The following is a 25945-nucleotide window of genomic DNA, read 5'->3' as shown; positions in this document are numbered from 1 at the left end:
GCACTAAGGGGCCTAAAGTGTGCCAAGAAAACATCCCCCACACCATTACACCACCACCACCAGCCTGCACAGTGGTAACAAGGCATGATGGATCCATGTTCTCATTCTGTTTACGCCAAATTCTGACTCTACCATTTGAATGTCTCAACAGAAATTGAGACTCATTAGACCAGGCAACATTTTTCCAGTCTTCAACTGTCCAATTTTGGTGAGCTCGTGCAAATTGTAGCCTCTTTTTCCTATTTGTAGTGGAGATGAGTGGTACCCGGTGGGGTCTTCTGCTGTTGTAGCCCATCCGCCTCAAGGTTGTGCGTGTTGTGGCTTCACAAATGCTTTGCTGCATACCTCGGTTGTAACGAGTGGTTATTTCAGTCAAAGTTGCTCTTCTATCAGCTTGAATCAGTCAGCCCATTCTCCTCTGACCTCTAGCATCAACAAGGCATTTTCACCCACATGACTGCCGCATACTGGATGTTTTTCCCTTTGCACACCATTCTTTGTAAACCCTAGAAATGGTTGTGCGTGAAAATCCCAGTAACTGAGCAGATTGTGAAATACTCAGACCGGCCCGTCTGGCACCAACAACCATGCCACGCTCAAAATTGCTTAAATCACCTTTCTTTCCCATTCTGACATTCAGTTTGGAGTTCAGGAGATTGTCTTGACCAGGACCACACCCCTAAATGCATTGAAGCAACTGCCATGTGATACAGTTTATATTATACAGTTTTAGAAATTGTTTTCTATTGTTTCTATTGTCTATATTGTTATTTTTTGCTGATCCTATGGATCCTGTTATACTTTCTTTTTTAACTGTCTTTTTCATTATTGCTGCTGTTTCTAAAAGAATGTCCCCATTGTGGGATTAATAAAGTCAATCTAATCTAATCTAATGGCACATTGAAAACCATTACCAAGGGTAATTAAACCTAGTTTTTATTCAAGTAAAAGAGATTATAGTGCATACAAAAAGTACTCTAAAAAATTACAAAGGTTAAAATTTCAACATACATTGAAATACACTGTTCATTGATGCAAATTAAATTTCTTCCAATTGGCAATATCAATTCCAAAATCACAAAAGCCATAATGCATACTTACATACACACCATAGCACTGTTTGGAGTAAAAACTAAAAAAAACAACAGTCAAGAGTTCATATATTTCCCACAAGGTTCTCTGCTGCCTTCTTTCCACTGAAGATGACATCATTGACTGAGACACCATCGTAGGAAGCCCCTGCCACAGTTAGTGGCAGACCATGATGACTGATGTAATTCCTTATTCTTTCTGTGGAACAAATAAATGAATATATAAAGACATGAAAATGGTACACACCAATAAAACTAAAAAGTAGCTACATTTAGAATCCAAACTTGGTTCTTACCAAGACGGTTCCAGTGTCCTAGATTGTACTGTGGAATGCAGGCCTAAAATGGGGGGGAAAAAACATATTTTTCCCCCATTAAAACCCATAAATATTTATGACTGCACATCTAATTTTCTGACAGAATTAGTATTGTCACGATACCAAAATGATCACCTTGACACCAATACCGCAATGATAATGCAGAAAAAACAGTTAAGTATTGTTCATGGTAAATTATGCATTTGTCACTGAATCATATCACTGAAACTGAAACACTCTTGAAATCAGAAACACTTTGAATGATCGAGGAGCATTAAGCACTATGCATAGAAATCACAAGATCCTAATTACAAGACTGAAATATTAAAAAGATAAGACAAAGCCAACCATACAGGAGAGCACTGGGGTCTATGGGGGGTTAGGGGGATGAATATGGACTTTGAGAGGGGACTGCACTGACAAATGGGGGGGGGGCAGACCTGAGTATGCAAAACGCATTTCTTCCAAAATCGAACTCATCACCATTACTCTCCACTGTATATAAGAAAAGCTAACATAATAAGAACTATACAAACGAGAGGAGGCCATTCGGCCCATTGAGCTCGCTTGGGGAGAACTTAACTAATAGCTCAGAGTTGTTAAAATCTTATCTAGCTCTGATTTATCATTTACCCAGCTCTCTCGACCTCTCTGCTCTTCATTCTCCCTCCTCCCTGCTAGTGGCGTACACACCATCTCCCTAAACGGCGTATTAACTAGCTCCTCTAACTCACTGTTGCATTGGATGAGAGCCAGTTGCTCCTCAAGGTCGCGAACCTTGACCATGAGTGAGTCCACTAGCTTGCAGATGAAGTCCGACTGGACACTAACGTCCAGAAGGGCAAACATCTTGCAAACGCAACTCTGAGCCGGCCCCATAATTAACTAACTCACTATGACCCCATACTCCCAGCCCAGTAAATTTATATAGTATATTTAACTATATAGATTAATTTGCGTAACAATAAATGCAGTAAAGTGCCGAGTACACTAAAATAAGTTATTACTTGTGTTAAAACGCAACTTAATTATTAATTTTATTAAAAATTTTAAACCTGATAAATTTACTACTACTTACCAGAAGAACTTCTGCCTGAACCAAGTATGAACTAAAAACAAAGCGAAATCGAAGTTGCTCTTGGGAGGTCGAAAAACCACAAAACCCCTGCCAGGAGGCTACTGCCAGAGCAGGGAAAAAGTGGAAAATGTCCTCCCGGCCCCGACTGGCGACCGAACAAAGCTCAGGGGCAACTGTCCTTTTCCGGCGCTGGGTAACAATACCGACGTTAGATATTATTAGTTATTATCGCCCCGCGGGTGTTTGTTACACGGACAGAAAACGCCGCTCACGCAACACCCGCAGCTCACTGTCGGTAATAATCGCGCTGTTAATGAGATAAAGGTTACAGGAGTTTCTTCTGCTTTCTTCTGTTCATCTGCTCAATTAGCATATATGAAACTTCTCAAACAGAGCATTATGCTTGATCATTTAACTGCTTCAAACATAACATAGCATAACCACCTGTAGGTACAGATGCTAGTTTGATGTAGCCTCTCTGTTTGCCCCCTCATGACCATTCAGGATTCTGCACTATATTTAAACACTTTGATTTGCTTGCGAATATAACATTATATTCCCTGCAATAGTACAATTAGAACTGGTACTAAGGGAACGATACAACAAACATCTTTCTAAAGTGAGGTAGTAATACCTTTTCAGTACTGGAATTTCATGCAACACCAGATAGAATGCAATAAACTACAGGAAGTGCTGGGGCAATACTGATAAGTCTCTTGGAACAAGAAATTACTTTAAACAATGGAGAAGATAAAGGGAGAAGAACAAAAAAATGTCACAGTCACACCGTAGTATAGCATAGGATTTGCAGAGCAGAGATGGCCACTGCAATTTTAAGGAGGCATCTAAGAAATAAGCAAATTCAGTTGTATTAAATCAGCTAGTCGAAAATAATCAAGTATAGCCGTTTATAGCAATAATTATTATAGTTAATATATACATGACAACACAGACACACAAGTTTGTAATTATGTCTTTGTGGGAACTCTCCATTTCTATAGGGGAAACACTAATCCCAACATGACAACTTTAACCACTACCCAGCCCTAACCTTAACCATAAGTAACCAAACAAAATACAAGTCTTTTAGTTTTTTGGTTGCATTCACAGATCATTGTGGGACCTGACAAATCGTCCCTACAATGTCAAAATAGCAGTTTTTATGGTCCTGACAATGTAATAACACACACACACACACACACACACACACAAAGAATATAGACGTGTTTCCCTGTATAGAACGCAGTAACCAGCAGCATGTTAAGTAAAGTACACCTAAATGGGAAAGTGAAATCTCCCACCCCCACAAAAGGGGATAGCAGGAGTGTGACAACAGGCCAGCATGTTACCCGCCTAACCATACCTTGAAATGACACCTCTTTCCACCTTAAGAGCCCTGAACTGTGTTAATCAATGAAGGACATACATGACTTTTAAAAGACTTAGTATACTGATAATGTGTACACGAAACCAATAGAGGTGTAACAATACGCGTATTCGTATTGAACCGTTCGGTACGAGGCTTTCGGTTCGGTACGCATTACAAACCGAACGATTCAGAAAAATACTTTTATCACTCTGGAATCGACGGCATCGTCAGCGATGCCGAGTATCTTTCTTGTCTATTTCAGTTCATAACTCGCTGAAATCTTATTATAGAAACATGAAAAAACACTGACTAAATCCATAAATCGGTCTTCTTTTCAAAACGTCCATTGTCGGAAGTATTAAAGTTTTTAAAATTAGGCTAAATCGGCAAGAAAGTAAACCATGTCATCTTACTTTGTTTTACCTGCATCGGGAGCGTATAGTACCGCTCTCACCCGAAGATCGCTATTCACATTCTAAATAGCCGCATTAGCGCGTATACAAATCGCATTCGCATGGTAATTTTATTAACAGCGCAACGGTGAAACGCGATCCAGAAACATTACAGCCATAAAAGGGGGGGAGGGACGTGGCCAGGTGACAATGGCTCATTCATACACATGAAAGTTGCTACATATTCAATGAAAGGAGTCAGAAATAGTGACATGAGTTCAGTTTTTCTTATTTATAAATCCAACTGAATGTTGCAACTATACCATTTAGTCATCTTCATGTAGCCAAGACTTTGTTGATCAGATATCTTGGATCAAAACAAACTGCCAGCATTGCTTACTATGTACTTTTATTATGTGTCTGCAATTATTCCAAGCTGCATTTTGCAATGTCTATACTTTGATGTCAAATTACAAACTTAACATAAATCTGACATATTTACAAAGTACACTAAGATTAAGATGAGTTTAATGCCAAAACAAATATATAAGAAATAATTTATTTGCCATGAATTAAGTTTATGATATTGAATGAAATGTGTGATCATGCCCCAGTCAGTGAAAGTGTGTTCCCTACCCCTAGACTCCAGAGGGTTATATTTGGGAAAAAATAAAAGAGAATAAAGTGTGTAAAATATAATGTTTTCAGTGCTACTACGCTCAACAAGGCAGCCCAAACGACGTCACAAGCAACGTGTTGACTGCCCCTCCCACCCCCAAACACTACTCCAGTCAGTCAGGTATTTGCTGCACTAGCTCGTTGCAAAATGGCTAGTAACGTTAATGCAATTATGAAACCAGAAATAGAGGATCCTCCTATAACCAACAGGTCTGGAGTTTGGGAGCACTTTGGTTTACCTGTAAGTTATGAGGGTGATGGCAAGAGAGTGGTGGATAAAATGTGGACACACTCATCTTTCTGGAAAAAAAACTTAAAAACTGATTGAAACTGAGTTCCATATGAAAACAAAATTGTTCTTTTCTTTCTATTAGTTTATAACTACTACAAAATTACATAAAAAATTTTTATCAAGAGCTTTTTGGTTTTGGTTATAAAGGAGGTTTTGTTTTATTTGCTGCTAAAAAGAAACTTCAGAAGATGGGTGAAGAATAGCTTCATCATTGTTTAAAGTAAAAGAAAAAAACAAGATCATACTTTTTTGATGTTTTAATAAATAAAAAAGTGAAAAAAATCAAAGAAATTATCTGGCATTTTTTTTTTGCTGTACCGAAAACATATCGAACCGTGACACCACTGTGTCGTATCGAACCGAACCGTGATTTTTGTGAACCGTTACACCCCTAGAAACCAAAGCTTACGTGCTATTTCGATCACAATTCTATTATTTACTCATGATACACCCTTTAGCCTGAGCACCAGTGTCTGTATTCTCTTAAACTAGCAAGCTAAAGACTGAACAAGGTCACAGATCACCTTGTGTACAGCCACCGAGCTCCACAGTGGCTCTGCTGTCACCCCCAGATGGCAGCTCACTGCTCTGGTCGCCCGGCCCAGGAGTCTCTGTGATGTGTGGTCCTCAGGGGCACCAAATTCCTCTTGGAACCATGCCCCTCCCATCATCACCTACAGTACACAGAACATTAACATCAGACTGGTCTGACTGCTAAAAGCTTGCATCGTTCATGGTGTACAAGTATATGGACATTAATTTTTGGTTTTGTTCCCAATCCTAATGTTGGGAATATCTGCATACAAGATGACAAAGGATCTCACGGTAAGTCTAGTGGTGGATGCTCCAGGCCGATTATGTTGTGGGAACTGCACAGAATCATAAACCACTCCAAGAAGGCCACTATCTTCTGAAGAAGGCACGAGGTGGCCAAAACCCTGAAGGATCACACACAAAAATATACTAAATTACCTGTTTTTAATTAAAACAGAAGGCAAGAAGTAATATGTTGCAGTCCTGTAACTCCCTATTGTTGTTCCATAGTTTTAATCCAAGCAACTATCTTTAGAACTAATTTACTAGCTTATTTTTTCTAGCAAAAAAAACCTAGAAAGTCAAAAAGCATTATTTTAATGTAACTGTATGCAATACTAAAGATGTGAACATAATGCAATAAATACATGCATTATATTATTACTATAAACATTAAGCAAGGGAAAATATTGAGAGATAGAGTGCCAGTCAATGAACATGTGATATTATGGGATATATTAACAGTTTGGGTGTAACACCTTTGTAGGAAATCTTAAGTCTTACCAAAATGCTACTATAGAATTAGAGTTCTTATGAATCTGCATTACTAATTTCCAGATCTTATGTAGCATAAGGAGGGAGTTTCTCACCAGGAGAGGCAGGATGGAGCCCTCATATTCCAGGTTTACTACCACAACAGACACCATGGAAATCTCAAGTAGTAGCTGTGAAAGGAACCCAGCAGCAGGGGGCAGCACAGGCGCAAGAGCTGCACACAAGCATACAAAAGGAGATTAAAACTCGAAACTGGATGCAATTACCACCAGCAGGTCAGGTCTGATGCCTGACAGAACTTGTCACATTTTGATAAGCAAGGGTGCAACAAACATAACATTCTACATTTCTGAAATTCACACTGTTACTCAGCAGAATAAGTGTTAAGGAATTATGCTAGAAAAAGGATACCAGACATTTTTGACATTTTTACCTTGAGCAGGGAGTGCAGATATAATATGATCAGCTTTCACAGTCCCATCTTCCAGTTGGATCTATAACACAAGAATACCATAATTTTTAATTACATCACGTTAAGTTTCAAAAACAGTATGAAGTATCACATTTGTGTACATGATCATACAGGCCTAAGATATGTGGAAAAAGTATTAGTTAAAACATTCCGCTTTCTGCAAAAAAAAAAAAAAAAAAAAAACATGCTTTGAGAAAACAAATGGCTATAGATCATCCTATAACATTTAATTTTGAAAATTGTAATGATAGTTAACTATGCAAAAAAACATTTTGTGACATGAAAATGAACAAATTCTGTAGATCGTTTAATTTTATACCTGACAGAATCATTAATTAATAGTAATTACACCACGGCACTGTCAAATTCTCAAATCTGAAGAGTGCTCATGAATTTTCTGGAATGATACACATAGTGCTGGCCAGGTGAATCACAGTAGTAAATAAATTTTATTTTGTGTTATTTTATATGCCATTTTAAAAAAAATTTAGAATTTAGGTTAACAAAAACTACAAAAGCAAAGAAATTACTACAGATCACTTAGACAACAACAGTATTTCAGGCTGAGGACCAGGACCCGTGGTCAGTGATTAAAAACCAAAATAATTTACTGATGTAATGCTCTAAATAGCCCAGTCATGTCATACTTCACAGTTAGACAGTCCTGTCTAATGTACCTAAATGAGATGGTAAGAAAGTCTGGGTATAATAATTAGTCAACACTAAAGCGGTCAGGTTTCACCCCTAATCCTACTGTATACCAGGGGGTTCATAAAGCTAAATTAATAAAGCAATCAATGAATATATGTGTGTGTGTGTTTGTGTGTATATATATATATATATATATATATATATATATATACACACATATATATATATATATATATATATATATATATATATATATATATATATATATATATATATATATATATATATATATATATATATATATATATATATATATACATACATACATACATACATACACACACACACACATATATATATATACACACATACATATATATATAGAATTGAGAATTATCATCAAGAAATTCAGAGAGAGCCACACAGTACAGAACATGCCTGGCAAAGATTTCAAAGATTCTGGAAAGAAAACTACTGAGAGATGTGTCTAAAGATCCCAGAACAACTGCCAAGACACTAGTGAATGACTTAGCCAAGTCAGGAATTGTAGTCTCAAAGAAGACAATCATTAGAACCCTGCACAGGAATGGAGTGCAAGGTTGCAGACCAAGAAAAACTCCACTCCAGTGGAAGAGACACCTACAAGCCAGACTGAAGTATGCTAAGGACAACCTGGAAAATGATTATTTACATTTACATCATTTGGCAGACGCCCTTAGCCAGAGCGACTTACATAAGTGCTTTAAGACTCCACAATGAATTTTTCCCGATACTAGCTCAATAAAACCAAGGTTATGAATACCATCGATCTAATACCAAAAAAAGTGCTTTTTCTTTTTTTTTTTTTAAGGAATGCCAGAAAGTATAATGCCAGAAGTGCTAATTCAGGTATTTCTGGAAAAGGTGTGTTTTAAGTCGTCTTTTGAAGACATTCAGTGACTCAGCTGTTCGGACATCTAGGGGGAGTTCATTCCACCAACTTGGTGCCAGAACAGAGAAGAGCCGGGAGGTGTGTCTTCCTTGTGCCTTGAGGGGTGGTGGGACAAGTCGAGCAGTGCTGGAAGATCGGAGAGATCGTGGTGCAGTGCGGGGTGTGATGAGGTCTTTTAGGTAGATTATGCATACCGGAAGCGTGTCCTTTGGTCAGGTGAGACGAAACTAGAGCTTTTTGGCCATAAACATGCTGCTTATGTTTGGAGAAAGAAGGAAGAGGTGTACAAATCAAAGAACACCGTTCCCACAGTTAAACATGGTGGTGGAAATGTTATGCTATGGGGATGCTTCAACGTGTCTGAAACTGGGAATACTGTCAAGGTGAAAGGAACCATGAAGAAAGAAGGATATGTGAAGATTTTGAATGAAAACATTTAGTATTCCGCAGGAAGACTGGGTCTGAGTCGTTGCTTTGTCTTCCAATACGACGACCAAAAACATAGAAGACCAACGTGAACCTGACTGATTGGCCCACCAAAGCCCTGACTTGAATCCCATTGAAAATCTATGAGGTAAACTGAAGACCAAGGTCAATGCCAGAAGACTATCAAATGTGGAGGAGATTCGCCAAAGAAGAATGGGCTGGGATGGCTCAGGAGATGTGTGTGATTTGTTAAAAACTATAATGAATGACTGCAGGCTGTTATCCAGAAAAAAGGATACACAATTGACTATTAGCATCAGGAGGGCTAATAATTCTGATGCTGGTAGTATTTGGTTTTTGTGAAATAATTGTTTCTGTATGCAAAGTAAAATGATGCAAGCATCTGAAATAAAACTAGGATGTTTGGAAAAGCTGTGTTTAAAATCCCTTGCTCAGTTTAACAGCACTTGGGAAATACTTTAACAAAAATTAAATTTTCATGGGGGGGTTAATAATTCTGCCCTCATCTGTATATAATTACAGTGGTACCTCAGTTCTCGAACTCATTAGAAGTAAAATTTCTTAAAAGTTGAACCAACCAGTTCGAAAAAAAATTACCTAGAGCTCGATCTGAATCTCAGAAGTCAAATCGTGAACGCCAACCTAAGATAACTTGTAAGCGCGGGGGAAATGAGTCACGCGGCACGTCTCTCAGCGGAAACAAAGGGTAAAGCTTCAGTCTCAGCCTTGCATTAGCTGTGATAGCACTGTGCATGTTTACACTAACTGAATACATATATTTAGACAGTAAAAATACATTTAGACAATGATAGACTAACAGTAATTATTATTATATAATAAAATACATTTAAAAAAAGACTTCTTATTCATTATTTTAATATTAATAATAAACCATTAATATGTTTAATTATAATAATACTGTTGTGCCGAGTGGGGACCGAACGGAGACAAAGGCGCAGACGTCAGGGTATCGGGGAATACGGGGTTTAATTTACAGGTAAGGCAGGCAAAACGCAGATGGACAATACAATGACCGGACTGGGGAAACAAACTGAAATGCGGACGAAATACTAGTGCTGTAGTTCTTGAGACCGGTCTTGGTCTCGAGACCAATTTTTTTTTGTGGTCTAGGTCTTGTCTTGGTCTTGGACATAGCAGTCTCGATGGGATGAGGAAAAAAAGAGAAAACTTTTTTCAACTAAATAATAAATAATTATTTATTACGCGCCTCAGTTCAAATGCAACCAGATGCATCTATTTTAAAAACGTTACATTGTATACATTTTCGCAACAGACACTGCCAGTGCTTCACAGTCCACACACATCATACACATCGCATCATAGCGAAGTCGGCAAAGAAATGTCCGAAAATGTCAGCGAAGTCTATAGCATAGTTATAATTCAAATAAATTTGGTATTTTACATTCATTAGACAGCACGGTCTTGGAGGTGCAAGTCAATCTGGAGGCTCATTCTCTTCAATTCAAAGCAAAGGATCATTACATAGATGTATTCATAGCTTACCCAAGGCCTCTGTCCCTGGTATAAGACTTAATATGAACATCTTTCTGGTAGATCCCATCTCTTTCCCTTGACGAGGTCTGATAAAATGGTTATAGGAGAGGATTGCTGAGAATATTATTTTCCATCAGGCTTCGTAACTATGACAAATCTGGGAGACTTAAAAATGAGAGACATATGGGAAATATAATTGAAAACATAACATGAATTTGATTTAACGAGTAATGACACTTTACAGAAATGCCTTTTTTCTCTACAGTTGATCTGAGTAATGTGATGTCGATTCTAGCCCTAGGCTGTTTTCGGTCTTGGTCTTGGTCCCGCCTTAGTGTGTCTTGGTCTCGGTACCCTCAAGTCTCGGCAGTGTCTTGGTCTTGATACCCTCCGGTTTCGGCAATGTCTTGGTCTCGGTTTAGGCGGTCTTGACTACAACACTACGAAATACAGAGGGCTAATGAAAACAACCAGAAACAGCTGATCACACAGGGATTCCACACGGGGTTAACGAGGAGGCGTGGCACACGGAAGGAGTGGACGATCGGGGCAGGACACATTGTTTGGATACATTTATTTTCTTACTTTACAAATTACTGTTTTGATAAATGTGCTTAGATGTGTTTAGTACAGTATATGCTCTTCTTGTTTTATCCAGTTCATTTTGTGTTTAAATGCTAAAAAAAAAAAAAACATTTAGGTGTAATTTTTTGGGGCCGGGAACAATTAATTGGTTTTCCATTATTTCTCATGGGGAAAATTCTTATCGGTCTGTCATGGTAAAGAAGGAGCTGAGCCAAAAGGCGAAGCTCTCGATTTACCAGTCGATCTACGTTCCTACCCTCACCTATGGTCACAAGCTATGGGTAGTGACCGAAAGAACGAGATCCCGAGTGCAAGCGGCTGAAATGAGTTTCCTCCGCAGGGTGGCTGGGCTCTCCCTTAGAGATAGGGTAAGGAGCTCGGTCATCCGGGAGGGACTCAGAGTAGAGCCACTGCTCCTCCGCATTGAGAGGAGTCAGATGAGGTGGCTTGGGCATCTGATTAAGATGCCTCCTGGACGCCTCCCTGGTGAGGTGTTCCGGGCATGTCCCACTGGGAGGAGGCCCCGGGGAAGACCCAGGACACGCTGGAGGGACTATGTCTCTCGGCTGGCCTGGGAACGTCTCAGGATTCCCCCAGAGGAGCTGGATGAAGTGGCCAGGGAGAGGGAAGTCTGGGTTTCCCTGCTGAGACTGCTGCCCCCGCGACCCGACCTCGGATAAGCGGGAGATAATGGATGGCTGGATGGAAAATTCGATCACAACTCGAAATTTTAGGATTCGATCCATAATTCTGAACGGATTAAATTCGAGTTCTGAGGTACCACTGTATTTTTATATCTTTGCCTCAGCAGCCTATATCATGCACTTCTTGGAGTGCATTTACCCATTTACATCAGTCACCACAGCTGTGCAGTCATACATTAATAATAATGATTAAGAACCAAAACAAATGACATTTTAAGCATGTTTATTAAAAAGCAAATATTGTGAACAGAAGTCAATTGCAAGTGTCTTTATTTTTACTACAAATTCTACAAAGAACAGGTGGTGTGAGGCAACATTGCTATTTGGGATGACAATAAGCTTCATTTGAAAGTTCCCCTGATCCTAGTACAAATGTCCAATAGAGGTAGAATATTAAAGGTTATGAATTTGGTTGGTGCTGTCCTATGGCTCTCCAAAGCCTCGACAGGAGAATCCTTTTTTCATAGTTTACAATGCATTTAACACTGATCACTGTGGGCACCTGATGCTGGTAAGTGAACCCTTCAGAATTTCCTGAATTTCTGCATAAATAACCTACAATGTAATCAGATCTCAATTCAAGTCATAAAAAGAGAGAACACAATAAAAAACACACACAAATTATTATACCAACATTAAAACGCCAGTCGGGAAAACATGCCATGTCTCAATCAGAGGACCTTGGAAAAGTTGATTTCCATCAGACTGGAAAAGGTTACAGAATAAGACTGAGTTTCACCAATCCACTATCACACGGACATTGTGAAAATGCAGAAAATTCACCACAATTGTTATTCCAGGACGTTCCCAGGTACCAACACTTTTTGCCAGCTGTGGCGAGGATAGAGGGTCCCTCAGTAAGTTACCATAATCATGGTCCCTTCAGTAAGTTAGCATGTTCATGAAAGCCAATTATCTGATGGGAAAAAACAGGCCCCTGGAAGATCACCTGCGGGAGGTGGCACTTTGATTTGTTCAGGTAAAAGTGTCAGGTGTTCAGGCACTGCACCCCCCCACCCATAGCATGAGGCAAACACTTAACAGTAAATGTGTATGGCAGGACAGCAAGGAGTAAGCTATTCTCCAAGAATACTGCTGCTTGGTTTAAAGTTTGCTAATAACCATGTGGAACAACCACAAGACTAATGGAAGAATGGTCAGTGGACAGATGAGTTTAAAGTAGAACTTTCTTGCTTGAATTAAACAATTGATTAGGAGAAAGCAAGCACTGATTTCCTCATCCTGACTGTGAAACATAGTGATGGCAGCTTGATGGTTTAAAGGTGTTTTGCTGTCTTGATGGTACTTTGAATTCTGGATTGCATCAGAAAATTCTAGAGAAGAATGCCAGGTTATTCATCTGTAAGCTTAAGTTCGACATAAGATGGTTCCAACAGTAATGTTATGAGGACCTTAAGTCTGGAATGCAAGAAACCCAATGGGGCTTTCGTGATCACGTCAGGATGCAACTGTTATTATATGGCGCATGTGCAATCATCACCAGGGCTTTAAATGACGGGTAAAACATTTATCCTGATGCCAGCTTTTTGCTACTATACAAATGATTACTTACACCCAGAGATTGGTAAGCAGTTTAGTATTGTGCTTGAGATGTTCATGAAATATGTATTGTTAGACTCAAAAGGATACACTGATTTTATACAGACTTCTGACTTTTGGGTGTCACAATATGCATCTCATTAATATTTTAGGCACATTATTAATCTATCCATCCATCTGTAACGGAGGATAATTGTTGTATTTGATAGAGTTAAATCCTGCATAAATGGGTTCAGACTTTTATTTTGAAAATAGTGCTGTAGAGCTTCTGCATTTCCGATTCTCCGTAGCAGAAGGAAATGCCACTGCTACGGGTAGGTTGGGCGGTCATGAGTCCGTACTAAAAGTTATCAAATGTCATAGTTGCACTGTATTGTAGGAGTTGTTGGTCTCTCCAGTTAACTATTACGTGTAAAAGACACGTACAATTGCGTTGGTCCGACGTTTCACGACTCATTGTAATTCTTATGCAGTTTAATATTTTTTTGGTAACATAACATTTATTTTGTGCAGGCGGACTTCATGTGATGCTCATCTTTTATTTCTGCCTTTTCTGACCCTTTATGCAGGTAATCAGTTATGTTATGTTCAAAGTTTGTGTGTTTGCTTGTTTTAAGTTCCCTCGTGTGCTCCTCGTGGTGAGCGGGGGATCCGCCATTAAAATATTTACGGGCAATACAAATTTTGACCACACGGGTGTAGTAATTATCTTTTAAGTTTAATGCAATGGAGTGTAGTCTTTATCACATGTTAATATTTACATGTTTCTATAAATGAGGTTACTGTGAGTTCCTCTTTGGAATTTCTTTTGAATATCTGTAGAACTCATTTAAAGGAAATGTAATGCTGGTGCAGCGTGGGCTCAGTGGCAGCATGTGGCTCAGTGGGCTAAGCCATGTGCCTGTAATCACAAGGTCGCCGGTTCAAGCCCAGCCTCAGCACGTCTGCGGGTCCTTGAGCAAGACCCTCAACCCCCAGCTCCCTGGGCGCCGCTACGGGTGGCTGCCCTTCGCGGACAACTTGCTCTACAAAGAACAAGTTGAGAGAGGCGTAAAAAGAATTTCCCCACGGGGATTAATAAAGTGTTCATTATTATTATCATTATTATTATTAATGAAACCTTTAATTAGTAATGTTCGTAACGAGCAGAAGGAAATGCCACTGCTACGGGCGGACTTCATGTGATGCTCATCTTTTATTTCTGCCTTTTCTGACCCTTTATGCAGGCAAATAAATCTGCTGGAGAAATCTTTCTGACCCTTGGTTCTGACTTCTTCATACAGTACAAACACAACGCAGTTACACATCCATCCATCCATCCATCCATTGTCCAACCCGCTTATCCTACTGGGTCGCGGGGGTCCGGAGCCTATCCCAGAAGCAACGGGCAAGAGGCAGGGAACAACCCTGGACGGGGGGGCCAGCCCATCGCAGGGCACACTCGCACACCATTCACTCACACATGCACACCTAAGGGCAATTTAGCAATGCCAATTAGCCTCAGCATGTCTTTGGACTGTGGGGGGAAACCGGAGTACCCGGAGGAAACCCCACGACGACACAGGGAGAACATGCAAACTCCACACACATGTGACTCGAACCCAGGTCCCAGAAGTGTGAGGCAACAGCGCTAACCACTGCACCACCATGCCGCCCACATTATTAATCTACTTACCAAATTGTGGGCATAAGTAAATGTCTGCATATCGATATTATATTGCGCATGCGCAATAATCACCAGGGCTTCAGATGACAGACAAAGCATTTGGTCATGCGCCAGCTTTTCAGTGAAATACGTACATTTATTTACGCCCACAATTTAAGCAGTTTAGTAGTATGGCTAAAATATAAATGAGGCTTTGTATGACGTCCAAAAAACATTATTAGTATAAATACGGCATATCCTTATGTTTCATAAATGTATCAGACTTTGAACTGCAAAAAGTACCACCACACCACCGGCGTCTTTTTACGTTGTTTATCCACAAGATCTCCTCTTTTAAAAGATATCGTGGCTGCTCTTCTTCACCGCGACTTCAGTGCATATTGCACTGAGGGATACCAAACCGTAGTATACCAAAACAGTATTATGTAGGGTGCTCCGCTAATCGAATTTAAGAAACATAAACTTTATACAGATTACTAACTTTTGGGTATCACAAAACCCATCTTATTAATATTTTAGCCATACTACTAATCCTCTTACCAAATTATGGCTGTAAATTAATGTCCGTATTTCACCGAAAACCTGGCGTCTGGCCAAATGCTTCGTCTGTCATATGAAGTCCTGGTGATTATTGCACATGCGCGATATAATATCGATATATCATCGCCCAGCCCTAGTCTGTAAAGTACTGAAAAGCCGGCATCCAGACAAATGTTTCACTCGTCATCTACAGGCCTGGTGGCTACTGCACATGTGAACCATATAATCGCTATTACATTACGATGTGATCGTGTCAGCCCTAATCCACTAATTGATTGAGGCATACAGCTAGACAGAGTGATAGATAAACACTTTACTGATCCCTGGAGGGAAATTCTCAAAGTAGTTCTGTAAGGAGGAACACATCAAAATTCCTCCAAACCTGGTGTGTGGGACAGTTACCGTAAATGTTTATTTGAAGTCACTGCTGCTCTCGTAATTTTTCTGACATCTAAAGCTGGGTCATTAACAATAGTTAATAATGGTTTCTGTATGACTTAGAAGATGTAATCACATTCTAGGTGAAATCTAGGTAGAAATTTAGAAAATGTTAAGGGGTTTCACATACCTCCCAGCCACGGTCATCTCTAGTCAAGCTCTTCACTGAAGCATTTCTGTGAATGTCAACATGCTCTGCTTGCTTTAACGCCTCTACCAGGGCCTCAGGTAGGGTCTGCATGCCCCTCCTTAGAGACCACATTGTCCAAGATTCCTTAGATGACCTCTGGGCCAGCTGTGATGTGGGAACATCAGGGCCACCGCCTGCCAGCAGACAATGTTTGGAGAGTGGTCAGCTGATAAAAGTACCCATGCGGAAAGATCATTCATCAAACTGGTCTGAGTGTGAGAAGAGCACTGCATCAGTACAAGCTGAGAAGCATTTTTATAATTAAAGGCATTTGTGCCTGACCTGCCCCCAGCACCATGCCTATGAAGATGGAGCCCATGGTCCTCTCTGCATTGAAAAGTGGGGGGAAGCAAGACCTCATGCTCAGCTGGCGACAGTCACCAGCAAATACCCCCCGACACAGACTGTCTATGGCGATGTCTGCCAGCTAGAGGGCGACATGGAACAGAAATACAAGCAGAGTTACTAAGGGCGCTTTTCCACCGCACAAAGTGCGGTACTTTCGCTTTTCCATTGACTTCCGGTCGAGTACCAGTACCGAAATCTCGAGTACCGAAAGTGCCAAACCAGTTGGGGTACTTCTTTGGTACTTCGGGGTGGGACTTGCAAACGTATTTGCTGTCGATTGGTTATGCAAATAGCCTGCCGCTAAAACACAAAATACAACCGCCATCTTTTGAAACACACAGCGAACAGAGCGATCACAGCGAGAAACAAAATAAAAAGCAGTAGAAACAAAAATATAAAAAAGTAAAATGGAAGGATGGACAAACGAGGAAACACAGGCTTTAATTGTCATATGGTCGGATGAACAGATCCAGTGGGATTTGGATGGCACGACTCGAAATAAAAAAGTTTTTGCCGTTCCGGGCAATTCAGTTTCCCTATGTTTCCCGTCGCACGCTGATTTGTACACGGTTTCGCTGTTGTTTTCATGTCTTTTTACAAAGCTCTTGAGGTAAACAAGCCATATATTAATTTTAAAACATCACAAGCCTTTTCTATGTTTTTTGTTTTTACAGATAATAAATGAAATTACTTAATTCGCTGGATAGAGATATTTCTTGATGAAAACGGTATAGTATTGCCTATATTATGCGTGACGATCTACTATATTCACATGTTATAATGTACCTGAGTGATTTTCAGACATTTCACATACCTCTTTGCTTTAATATTAGGGGAAACATTATTTCCTGATAGACAGGAGAAACATTTTACTGAATCTTATACTGTGAAAGAAGCTGACATAACAATAAACCGCATTTTCCAGCCTCAACTGTTAGTTTTAATTTTGGGCTGTCAGTCAGGGGCGGTCACTGATGATGTCATTTGGCGCCGGTACCATTTTTTACGCTAGTGGAAAACCAACATAAAAGAAGTCTCAAACTTTCGGCACTTTATGGAAGTACCGAAAGTACGGTACCTGGTGCGGTGGAAAAACAAAAAAGGGCGTTTTTCCACTGCACCGGGTACCCTACTTTTGGTACTTTGAGATGTTGGTTTTCCAATGGCATGAAAACTGGTACTGGCACCGAATTACATCACAAAGGTGAGGTGGAACATTTTATAATGAATAAGAAAAATGGCTGTAGCATGTTATATGGCTGGACGATGTCTGATATTAATACCAGCATTGCATATTATACAGATGCAGTTCTTACACTGCTAGTAAGCTAGATTAAGATTTTTTTTTTTTTTTTTACTTTCAATTATGTATACGGACATTATAGCACAGGGGGTTAAAGTTTGGGTAAATTATTTTTACTCTGTTATTCTGTTACCTCCGCCGCTTTTGCATGAGTGCTGCATGCATTCTCCAAGACAATCGTAAATCACTCAAAGACAGGCTTGTGAGAAATTTATAAACTCCTTTTTTTGTTTTATAAATACCCCAATATACACTCACCTAAAGGATTATTAGGAACACCATACTAATACGGTGTTTGACCCCCTTTCGCCTTCAGAACTGCCTTAATTCTATGTGGCATTGATTCAACAAGGTGCTGAAAGCATTCTTTAGAAATGTTGGCCCATATTGATAGGATAGCATCTTGCAGTTGATGGAGATTTGTGGGATGCACATCCAGGGCACGAAGCTCCCGTTCCACCACATCCCAAAGATGCTCTATTGGGTTGAGATCTGGTGACTGTGGGGGCCATTTTAGTACAGTGAACTCATTGTCATGTTCAAGAAACCAATTTGAAATGATTCGAACTTTGTGACATGGTGCATTATCCTGCTGGAAGTAGCCATCAGAGGATGGGTACATGGTGGTCATAAAGGGATGGACATGGTCAGAAACAAAGCTCAGGTAGGCCGTGGCATTTAAACGATGCCCAATTGGCACTAAGGGGCCTAAAGTGTGCCAAGAAAACATCCCCCATACCATTACACCACCACCCCAGCCTGCACAGTGGTAACAAGGCATGATGGATCCATGTTCTCATTCTGTTTATGCCAAATTCTGACTCTACCATTTGAATGTCTCAACAGAAATCGAGATCAGACCAGGCAACATTTTTCCAGTCTTCAACTGTCCAATTTTGGTGAGCTCGTGCAAATTGTAGCCTCTTTTTCCTATTTGTAGTGGAGATGAGTGGTACCCGGTGGGGTCTTCTGCTGTTGTAGCCCATCCGCCTCAAGGTTGTGCGTGTTGTGGCTTCACAAATGCTTTGCTGCATACCTTGGCTGTAACGAGTAGTTATTTCAGTCAAAGTTGCTCTTCTATCAGCTTGAATCAGTCGGCCCATTCTCCTCTGACCTCTAGCATCAACAAGGCATTTTCGCCCACAGGACTGCCGCATACTGGATGTTTTTCCCTTTGCACACCATTCTTTGTAAACCCTAGAAATGGTTGTGCGTGAAAATCCCAGTAACTGAGCAGATTGTGAAATACTCAGACCGGCCCGTCTGGCACCAACAACCATGCCATGCTCAAAATTGCTTAAATCATCTTTCTTTCCCATTCTGACATTCAGTTTGGAGTTCAGGAGATTGTCTTGACCAGGACCACACCCCTAAATGCATTGAAGCAACTGCCATGTGATTGATTGATTAGATAATTGCATTAATGAGAAATTGAACAGGTGTTCCTAATAATCCTTTAGGTGAGTGTATATTACAACAAAATCACATCGCTAGGACAGCATGCTGTACGCTATATGCGTGCTGTACTAGTATATTAAACAAAACAGTTTAATTTCTTGTCATGCCATCCTGATCTTTTTGTTGTACATGTTCTTCAGACCAGATTGCAATATGTTTTTATTTATTTTATTTAACCTTGTATATCGTTGTTTTCTGAGTTTGCAACTGCTGTCAAGGCGCCGTTTGTATTGTGTTTCAGTGGCAGCCTATTTGCATAACCAATCAACAAAGAAAGCGTTTCAAGTCCCACCCCAAAGTACCAAAGAAGTACCCCAGCTGGTTTGGCACTTATGCTACTGGTACTCGACTGGAAGTCAATGGAAAAAGTGAAAGTACCAAAAATTACTGAACCAAAAGTACGGTACTTGGTGCAGTGGAAAAGCATCCTATGTGACGGTACCGCCTTTCAAAGCTCTTCTCTCTCTGTGATACAACCAACAACCCCTCTCACCTCTGTTCCCAGTCTCCTCTCAACAAACGCGTGGACGGTCTCATCTTCCTCCTTCCCTCTGCTGATAAAAATCTCCTTGAGGGCGCTCTGCAGCAGAGGGCGGGAAAAGGGGGGGACCGTCCACACCAGCCCCCTGAAGAACAGAGGCAGGAACAGGGTTTCACTACAGCAGCCATTTCTCTTATCGCTTTCATAGTTACTCTGTACAAGACAAAAACGACTCAAGCAGTTAAACTTAAGGTATTCAAAATTTACTGGTGAACTGCGACATTTCTGCACAACGTCCTTACCCTAAACCAGAGGGCATTTTGTGTAGCTGCCCCCTCAGGTAAAGGAAACGATTCTTTGAAGCCACATGATCAGAGGTGATGGGAAGGACCTCACTCTCCAAGCCCAACTCTGTTAGCTATCAGAATATTCCAAAGGATAACATTTTATTCTTAAACTCTTTAAAACATTAACAGTGTTTCATATTTTAATCATGGTATTTTGTTATGCTCAGCATCAGTGCCTGAGCCAGAACTGAGATGGGACAAGTTTTTCTCAGCATGGCATCTAATTAGTACCATGTTCAGGGTATTGCGGCCCACAGGACCTGCAGGTCGCACGCCTCGGGGCCCACACTCAAAGACTGCACCATCATTTCTTCGAATTGAGCTCAGCCAGCCCCCAAATCGATCTCCACCTTCCAGGAGCAATATCTGCACATGGAAGGAATTACAGCTCAATAAACACTAAAAATGGATTTGGTGTTTATAATGTAACTGCTTTAAAAATATATCAGAGAAATGTATTTATGGCCATTTCAAATCATCCAGAGCATCCCAAGTTACCATCTCTGATTCTCCTGAAAATTCACAGGTGCTCCTACGCAAAACTTATGGTGAAAACCCAAATATTAGGTTTGTATCTTTAATAGTTTTGAAACCACATTCTTTTAAAATGTAAATTATTTTTATATATTTTGCCAAACTACTTTTGCAGTTCAGCTTCCAAAATTCATAGCTCCTTTGCAATGGCACGTCCAGCTCAATATGAGAGTGACCAGAGAAACTTCTCAAACTGGGTAATTTGATTTGGAATAATTCATTAAACACCCTTAAATCCTTTCAAATCCTTCATTTAACATAATATGCTCAGAGAGCCACACCCAGTGTAATGTGGTGGCAGGAGACCTCACCTTGGACACCTTGGAACTTCTGCTGAGGTGATAGCAGGCAGAGAGGCCTGCCAACCCTCCACCCAATACTGCCACCAATTTCTGCATTCAGTACGAAGCCCCTGTGTGCTTCAGCTGTAAGTAAAGTTGGACGACCAAATAAACGGAAAAAGAACTACAAGATGTACAAGATAAATTGCTAAAGGAAAGCCACCCAGTAAAGATACTTTTGTATTAGTATTAGTATTAAGATTATGCTGAAGAGTTAATATAGAATATATGCAATAAAATTGGCCTGCCAGAGGGTGGCTGATACAAGAATGTCTTCAGTAGGAGCAATGAATGTAGACCCTTGAATGACAGTTTCAAAGATGGAAGACAGCGAGAAACATCTGGAGGGTCTTGATAAGATTTCTTCTTAACGGTGACCAATCCCCTTATGCAACAGCCAAAGCAGATAGCCCAGTTTATAAACCAAGACAACCTCTTTAGGATCAGTATTATACAAAATACACACAACAGCACAACTCTGGGATATTTAAGTCAAATAATGAATACTATAAAGTCCATGAACAGGATTTTTTAATGAATTGTAAAACCCATGTAATGTCCGCTTAAAAAAACACTGTTATTAACCTGACAGGCACCGTGATCTGTAACACACATTTTAATGGAATCCAGCAACTAATCTGTTTTTATGCCATATTACTGGCTAAATTAACACACACTATAATACAAAAATTGCAGCAACAACAATAATGCCCAGACATTTACTCTGCAAGGAAGCGAACTAATTCAATAATCATCATTTTCAGTCTTCCAGATTTCGCAACTTTTTAAAACTTTGCACTCAATTCAATTGCAACTCAACCTAAGAGAATGCGTTAAATGGAATGGTAAAACGATTAAACATACGAACTTCTTCATTAGTTACAACACACAAAAGCTCTCGTCGAAAAAGTAACAAAAGGTGCATTTCCCTAATTTGAACTTAACAGTAAATTACGATTTACGATACAAATCATACAAAATACTCTTGGTAACTGAGAAAGAAAACAAAATACAAATGTATCGCTAACTTTCAATTCGCAGGTTACAAAAACCACACCACATAATCACTGACAAAAGCAATGCATGGGCCGATATGTCAAATTACTTCAATGTCCAATCAACTGCAATTATACTTCCATTTAAAAAGTAAATCATTTAAACTCACCACACATCCAACCTCCAAATGCAGAAACTACTAAATGACGAACCAAACAGGGCTACCGGAAGTTACGTAAACATTCCTAAATGTCAGTATTTCCGGGGTCGTGTCAAAATATCACAAGCAGAAGACCATTTTTGTAGTGGCATTTTCAGCGGCAATTTACTTGCCAATTTTCTAAAAATCAAGATTCAAAGGGGTTCTCTTATAATATTGCAGTTATACTTATTTTATTGTACGATTATTGTATTAGTGTTCAAAATTAAATTACTTTTCAGCACTCTTTATTTGCTGCTGCTGTACAGCAGGCTCTGACACGTTTCTGGGGACCTAAAATTGCCTGAAATAGCTATCCACGCTCTGCCGACACACTGTCAAATCATACGCGCTTAAAATATTCTGGTGCACGCATAGACATAAAATCACGTTATCAGATCGCGCAAAGGAAAATAATTCAAGATTTATTGTCATATGTATGAAGTACAGGATGTACTAAAACCTTAGTCTTCCATAATGTCTAAACAGTCTTCTGAAAGGTATGGTCCATCGCTATTTCCAGACAAAATTTGGTCAACTTTTACTGTACCATTTTCAATGCAATCCATGGTTTTCCTTTGAAATCCCTGGTTTATGTGTTTGGTTATCTGTATCTCAGAATTTTCCCATAAAAATACATGTCTTAAACTTAAAAGTATAAAACTGCAGCTACCCTTCTCAGGTCCCGCTTGTCAGGCCCCTCCCAGTTCACGCATGCACAGAACAATTCGCCATTCTCAAGCCTTGCCACGTTTAGGACCCCGCATGCACAAAAGAGAATAAAATAAAAGAATAAAATAAAGATCATGTAACGATATTGCTTCAGTACCTGATGTAAATGTATTTCATGTATCCAGAATGAATAATGTAATAGATAATGTGGTGGATGTTTCCAATTTATTATACCATTGAGAATATTGTAACTAAATTAATATCCAAGTTTCAGATTTTAAAAGTTTTTAATGTATATCTAGGCATGACTTCGGCAAGCAATTGTAGACAACTTCTGATATCAATTACAATGCTATTTGTGTTTTTGTTATGTGAATTTTTATGCATAAACAGTTAAACTTTAAACAAACAAAAAAATTAAAACGAACATAGATTTAGATTTATAATAGCTTGGCAATCATGAAACATAGAAGGTGCACAAATATATGTGTAGGACATTTTTTTTCCTAAACACATTAAAACTCCTAAACACTTTGAAAACTCATGATACGCATAAAGAACTATATGTTTCTTTGTTCTCTGTATGCGTTGTCGCGGTCCAAAACACAGAGGCAAGAGCAGGATTAATTAGGGCTAAAAATGAGGGGTTTATTAAGGGAATTGAACAGGGCTAACATCGAAAGGCACTGGAGCGCATACTGGGGTGACATCAATGACCAAACTGGGGAGCACAGGACTGGCAGGCATTCTTATACTGGACTAACGAGGGAGAGAATGAGCCCACTAAACATTGGACGTCGGATAGACGATCATGTCTATATTAGGTCCGTCGGTTCATGACCAATTCTGGACATCTATACAACGTCCAAACTAGGTCCACAATTTGAACGTCCATCCATGACCCAACTTGTACGTCAATATGACATTCAACATTTGAACGTAATTTGTTTTGACGTTATGTGGACGACTATGACAGGTGCAGGAAATATAGTTTTATTTACAAATATCAACAATGTTGTTATCAACATAATAAATGTGAATACAGATTATTTCGAAACAAACATTACCCAGCAAACATTTGGACGTTTGATGACCGTTGAAATGACGTCCCTCCTACACGTCCCGGTTGAAAAATGAAAGTTGAACGGACGTCGTTGACGTCAACTTGCCGTGTATTCGACGTCTTTTCGGCGTCTTTTCTGGACGTCTAATGTGTCGTCGTCTGGATGTATTTTAAGATGTGTTTCTGCGTTATGTCAGTGTACTTATTAGCCTGAATATAAACGTCCTTATTGTGAAATGCACATCAGAATATAAATGGTTCAAAAAACGTCCAAAATCAGTCCAGTCAGACCTCAACGTCTATACAACGTTTAATCGACGTTTACGTTACAAAACATTTCTTATTTGTATTAAATAAGTAAAAAATATATATTTATATAACATATACATACATATAAATATACAAATAAATATATATAATATATTTAAATATTTGTGTGCATTATATATAAACACATACTGTCATGCCCCGATCGTCCCCTCTCTCATGTGCCACGCCCCCTCGTTAACCTCATGTGGAATCCCAGTGTTTTACAGCTGTTTGTGATTGTTGTCATTAGTGCATTGTATTTAGTCCGCGTTTCCGTTTGTTTCCCCAGTCCGGTCATTGATGTTGTATTGTTGCCTGCTCAGTGTTGTGCTTCAATTAAACCCCGTGTCGCTGATCCCTGTTTTCCTGCCTGTTTGTTGGACCGTGACCGTAACAGAATGACCGGACTCTTGAAAGCAAGACCAGGTACTTCGCCAGCATACCTGCTGAGGGACGATCTTCCCGGGATTCCCAGGATGATCCCGGCGAATTCCGCGTTCTGCGACCCCAGCCTGTATTGGCCGGCAGCTGACCGGCAACCGAAGCCGGCACCCGAGGTGCCTGGATTGGCAGCGCCAGCGCGCAGAAGGAGAAGGAGGCGAGGGAACAGACAGGAGGACGCACCTGAGGTCTGTTTGGGGGCCGTCTCACTTTCCGCCGCTCGCCCTGCTGCGCGAAGTGAGAATCCCCACCCGATTCTCCACCCGGCTGTGTTCGTGGGTGACGTCACCGCCGATTCGCCTGAGCGGACACCCGAAGCCCATCTGCCCGCCGCTTCGCTGCCCAAGCCAGCCGTCGCTTCTCCCTTCATCGGGATGCGCCTGGCCCTTAAAAGGACTAGGTCCATTAAGGACGCTGTCCCACGGGTTCCTGAGGCTGCAGCGCCCCCCGTGGTTCCTGAGGCTGCAGCGCCCCCCGTGGTTCCTGAGGCTGCAGCGCCCCCCGTGGTTCCTGAGGCTGCAGCGCCCCCCGTGGTTCCTGAACTACGGCCCTGCCAGAAGACGGCTAGGAAGTTCTTCGCTCTCCAGGGACTGGAGGGTGGTAGGTGAGCCTGCAGTAAGGGACTCCCCAGAGGCAGTTGCGCTTCTGGAACAGCTCCAGAGGGAATTCGCCACCGTCTCTCCAACAGCTTCACCTCAGCAGTTGGAGAGGGCGGAGGGGACCTTGAGGAAGCTGCTCTGGGTGCGGTCGGAGCTGGCCCCTCCAGAGGAGGAAGCCGCCCCTGCTGCGTTGCCGCCCTCTGAGGCTACTACAGCTCCTGTGGTCCCCACTCAGACTCCAGCGACCTCGGAGGCCCCCGAAGCGCCTGCTGCGGTCCCCGAGGTGCCTGTGTCTCTTCCTTCTGCAGTGCCCCCCGAGGCACCCGTGGCGCCTGCTACCCCTGCTCCGTTCCCCGAGGTTCCTGTGCCGCCTGCTCCAGCTGCACTACCCCCTGCTGGCCTGGAATGGGCGCCCCCTGCCCAGTCCCTTGTGCAGACTCCCATGTTCCCCGTGACTCCACTGCCTGCGGCGCACGCAGAGGCGCCCCCTGCTGGCCGCACGCCTGCGGCGCACGCAGAGGCGCCCCCTGCTGGCCGCACGCCTGCGGCGCACGCAGAGGCGCCCCCTGCTGGCCGCACGCCTGCGGCGCCCCCTGCTGATCTGGAGTGGGTGCCCCCTGCCCAGTCCCC

General features: G+C 41.0%; 1 protein-coding gene and 1 long non-coding RNA gene across 7 annotated transcripts; one reads left to right on the top strand and one right to left on the bottom strand.

The window, feature by feature from the left end:
- Nucleotides 1–920: 920 nt before the first annotated feature.
- On the bottom strand, nt 921–24843 carry ppox (protoporphyrinogen oxidase). Of its 5 annotated transcripts, none has more exons than XM_072716567.1 (13): nt 24719–24843; nt 21007–21120; nt 20393–20527; nt 20117–20232; nt 19827–19959; nt 16507–16651; nt 16165–16358; nt 6959–7019; nt 6621–6739; nt 6042–6155; nt 5742–5891; nt 1388–1430; nt 921–1290 (listed from the first exon to the last, which is right to left on the bottom strand). In XM_072716567.1, exons 2-13 carry the CDS (start codon nt 21091–21093, stop codon nt 1157–1159), a joined length of 1431 nt encoding a protein of 476 aa, XP_072572668.1. In that variant the 5' UTR covers nt 21094–21120; nt 24719–24843; the 3' UTR covers nt 921–1156. The 5 variants fall into 5 exon arrangements, with proteins under 5 accessions (XP_072572668.1, XP_072572669.1, XP_072572667.1 ...); XM_072716568.1 differs by lacking the exon at nt 24719–24843 and adding an exon at nt 22905–22924; XM_072716566.1 differs by lacking the exon at nt 24719–24843 and adding an exon at nt 22782–22920.
- LOC140592656 (uncharacterized) lies at nt 13686–14640 on the top strand. 2 transcript variants are annotated; one of them, XR_011993035.1, is made up of 3 exons: nt 13686–13704; nt 13904–13959; nt 14305–14640. It is a non-coding gene; the product is annotated as an uncharacterized lncRNA (long non-coding RNA). The 2 variants fall into 2 exon arrangements; XR_011993034.1 differs by having other exon boundaries at nt 13694–13959.
- Nucleotides 24844–25945: the final 1102 nt, after the last annotated feature.

Source organism: Paramormyrops kingsleyae, chromosome 9 (genome assembly GCF_048594095.1).
Source record: "Paramormyrops kingsleyae isolate MSU_618 chromosome 9, PKINGS_0.4, whole genome shotgun sequence".
Classification (NCBI taxonomy): Eukaryota; Metazoa; Chordata; class Actinopteri; order Osteoglossiformes; family Mormyridae; genus Paramormyrops; species Paramormyrops kingsleyae.
Note: the sequence above shows the minus strand (reverse complement) of the source record. Positions and strands in the feature narration are given on the sequence as shown.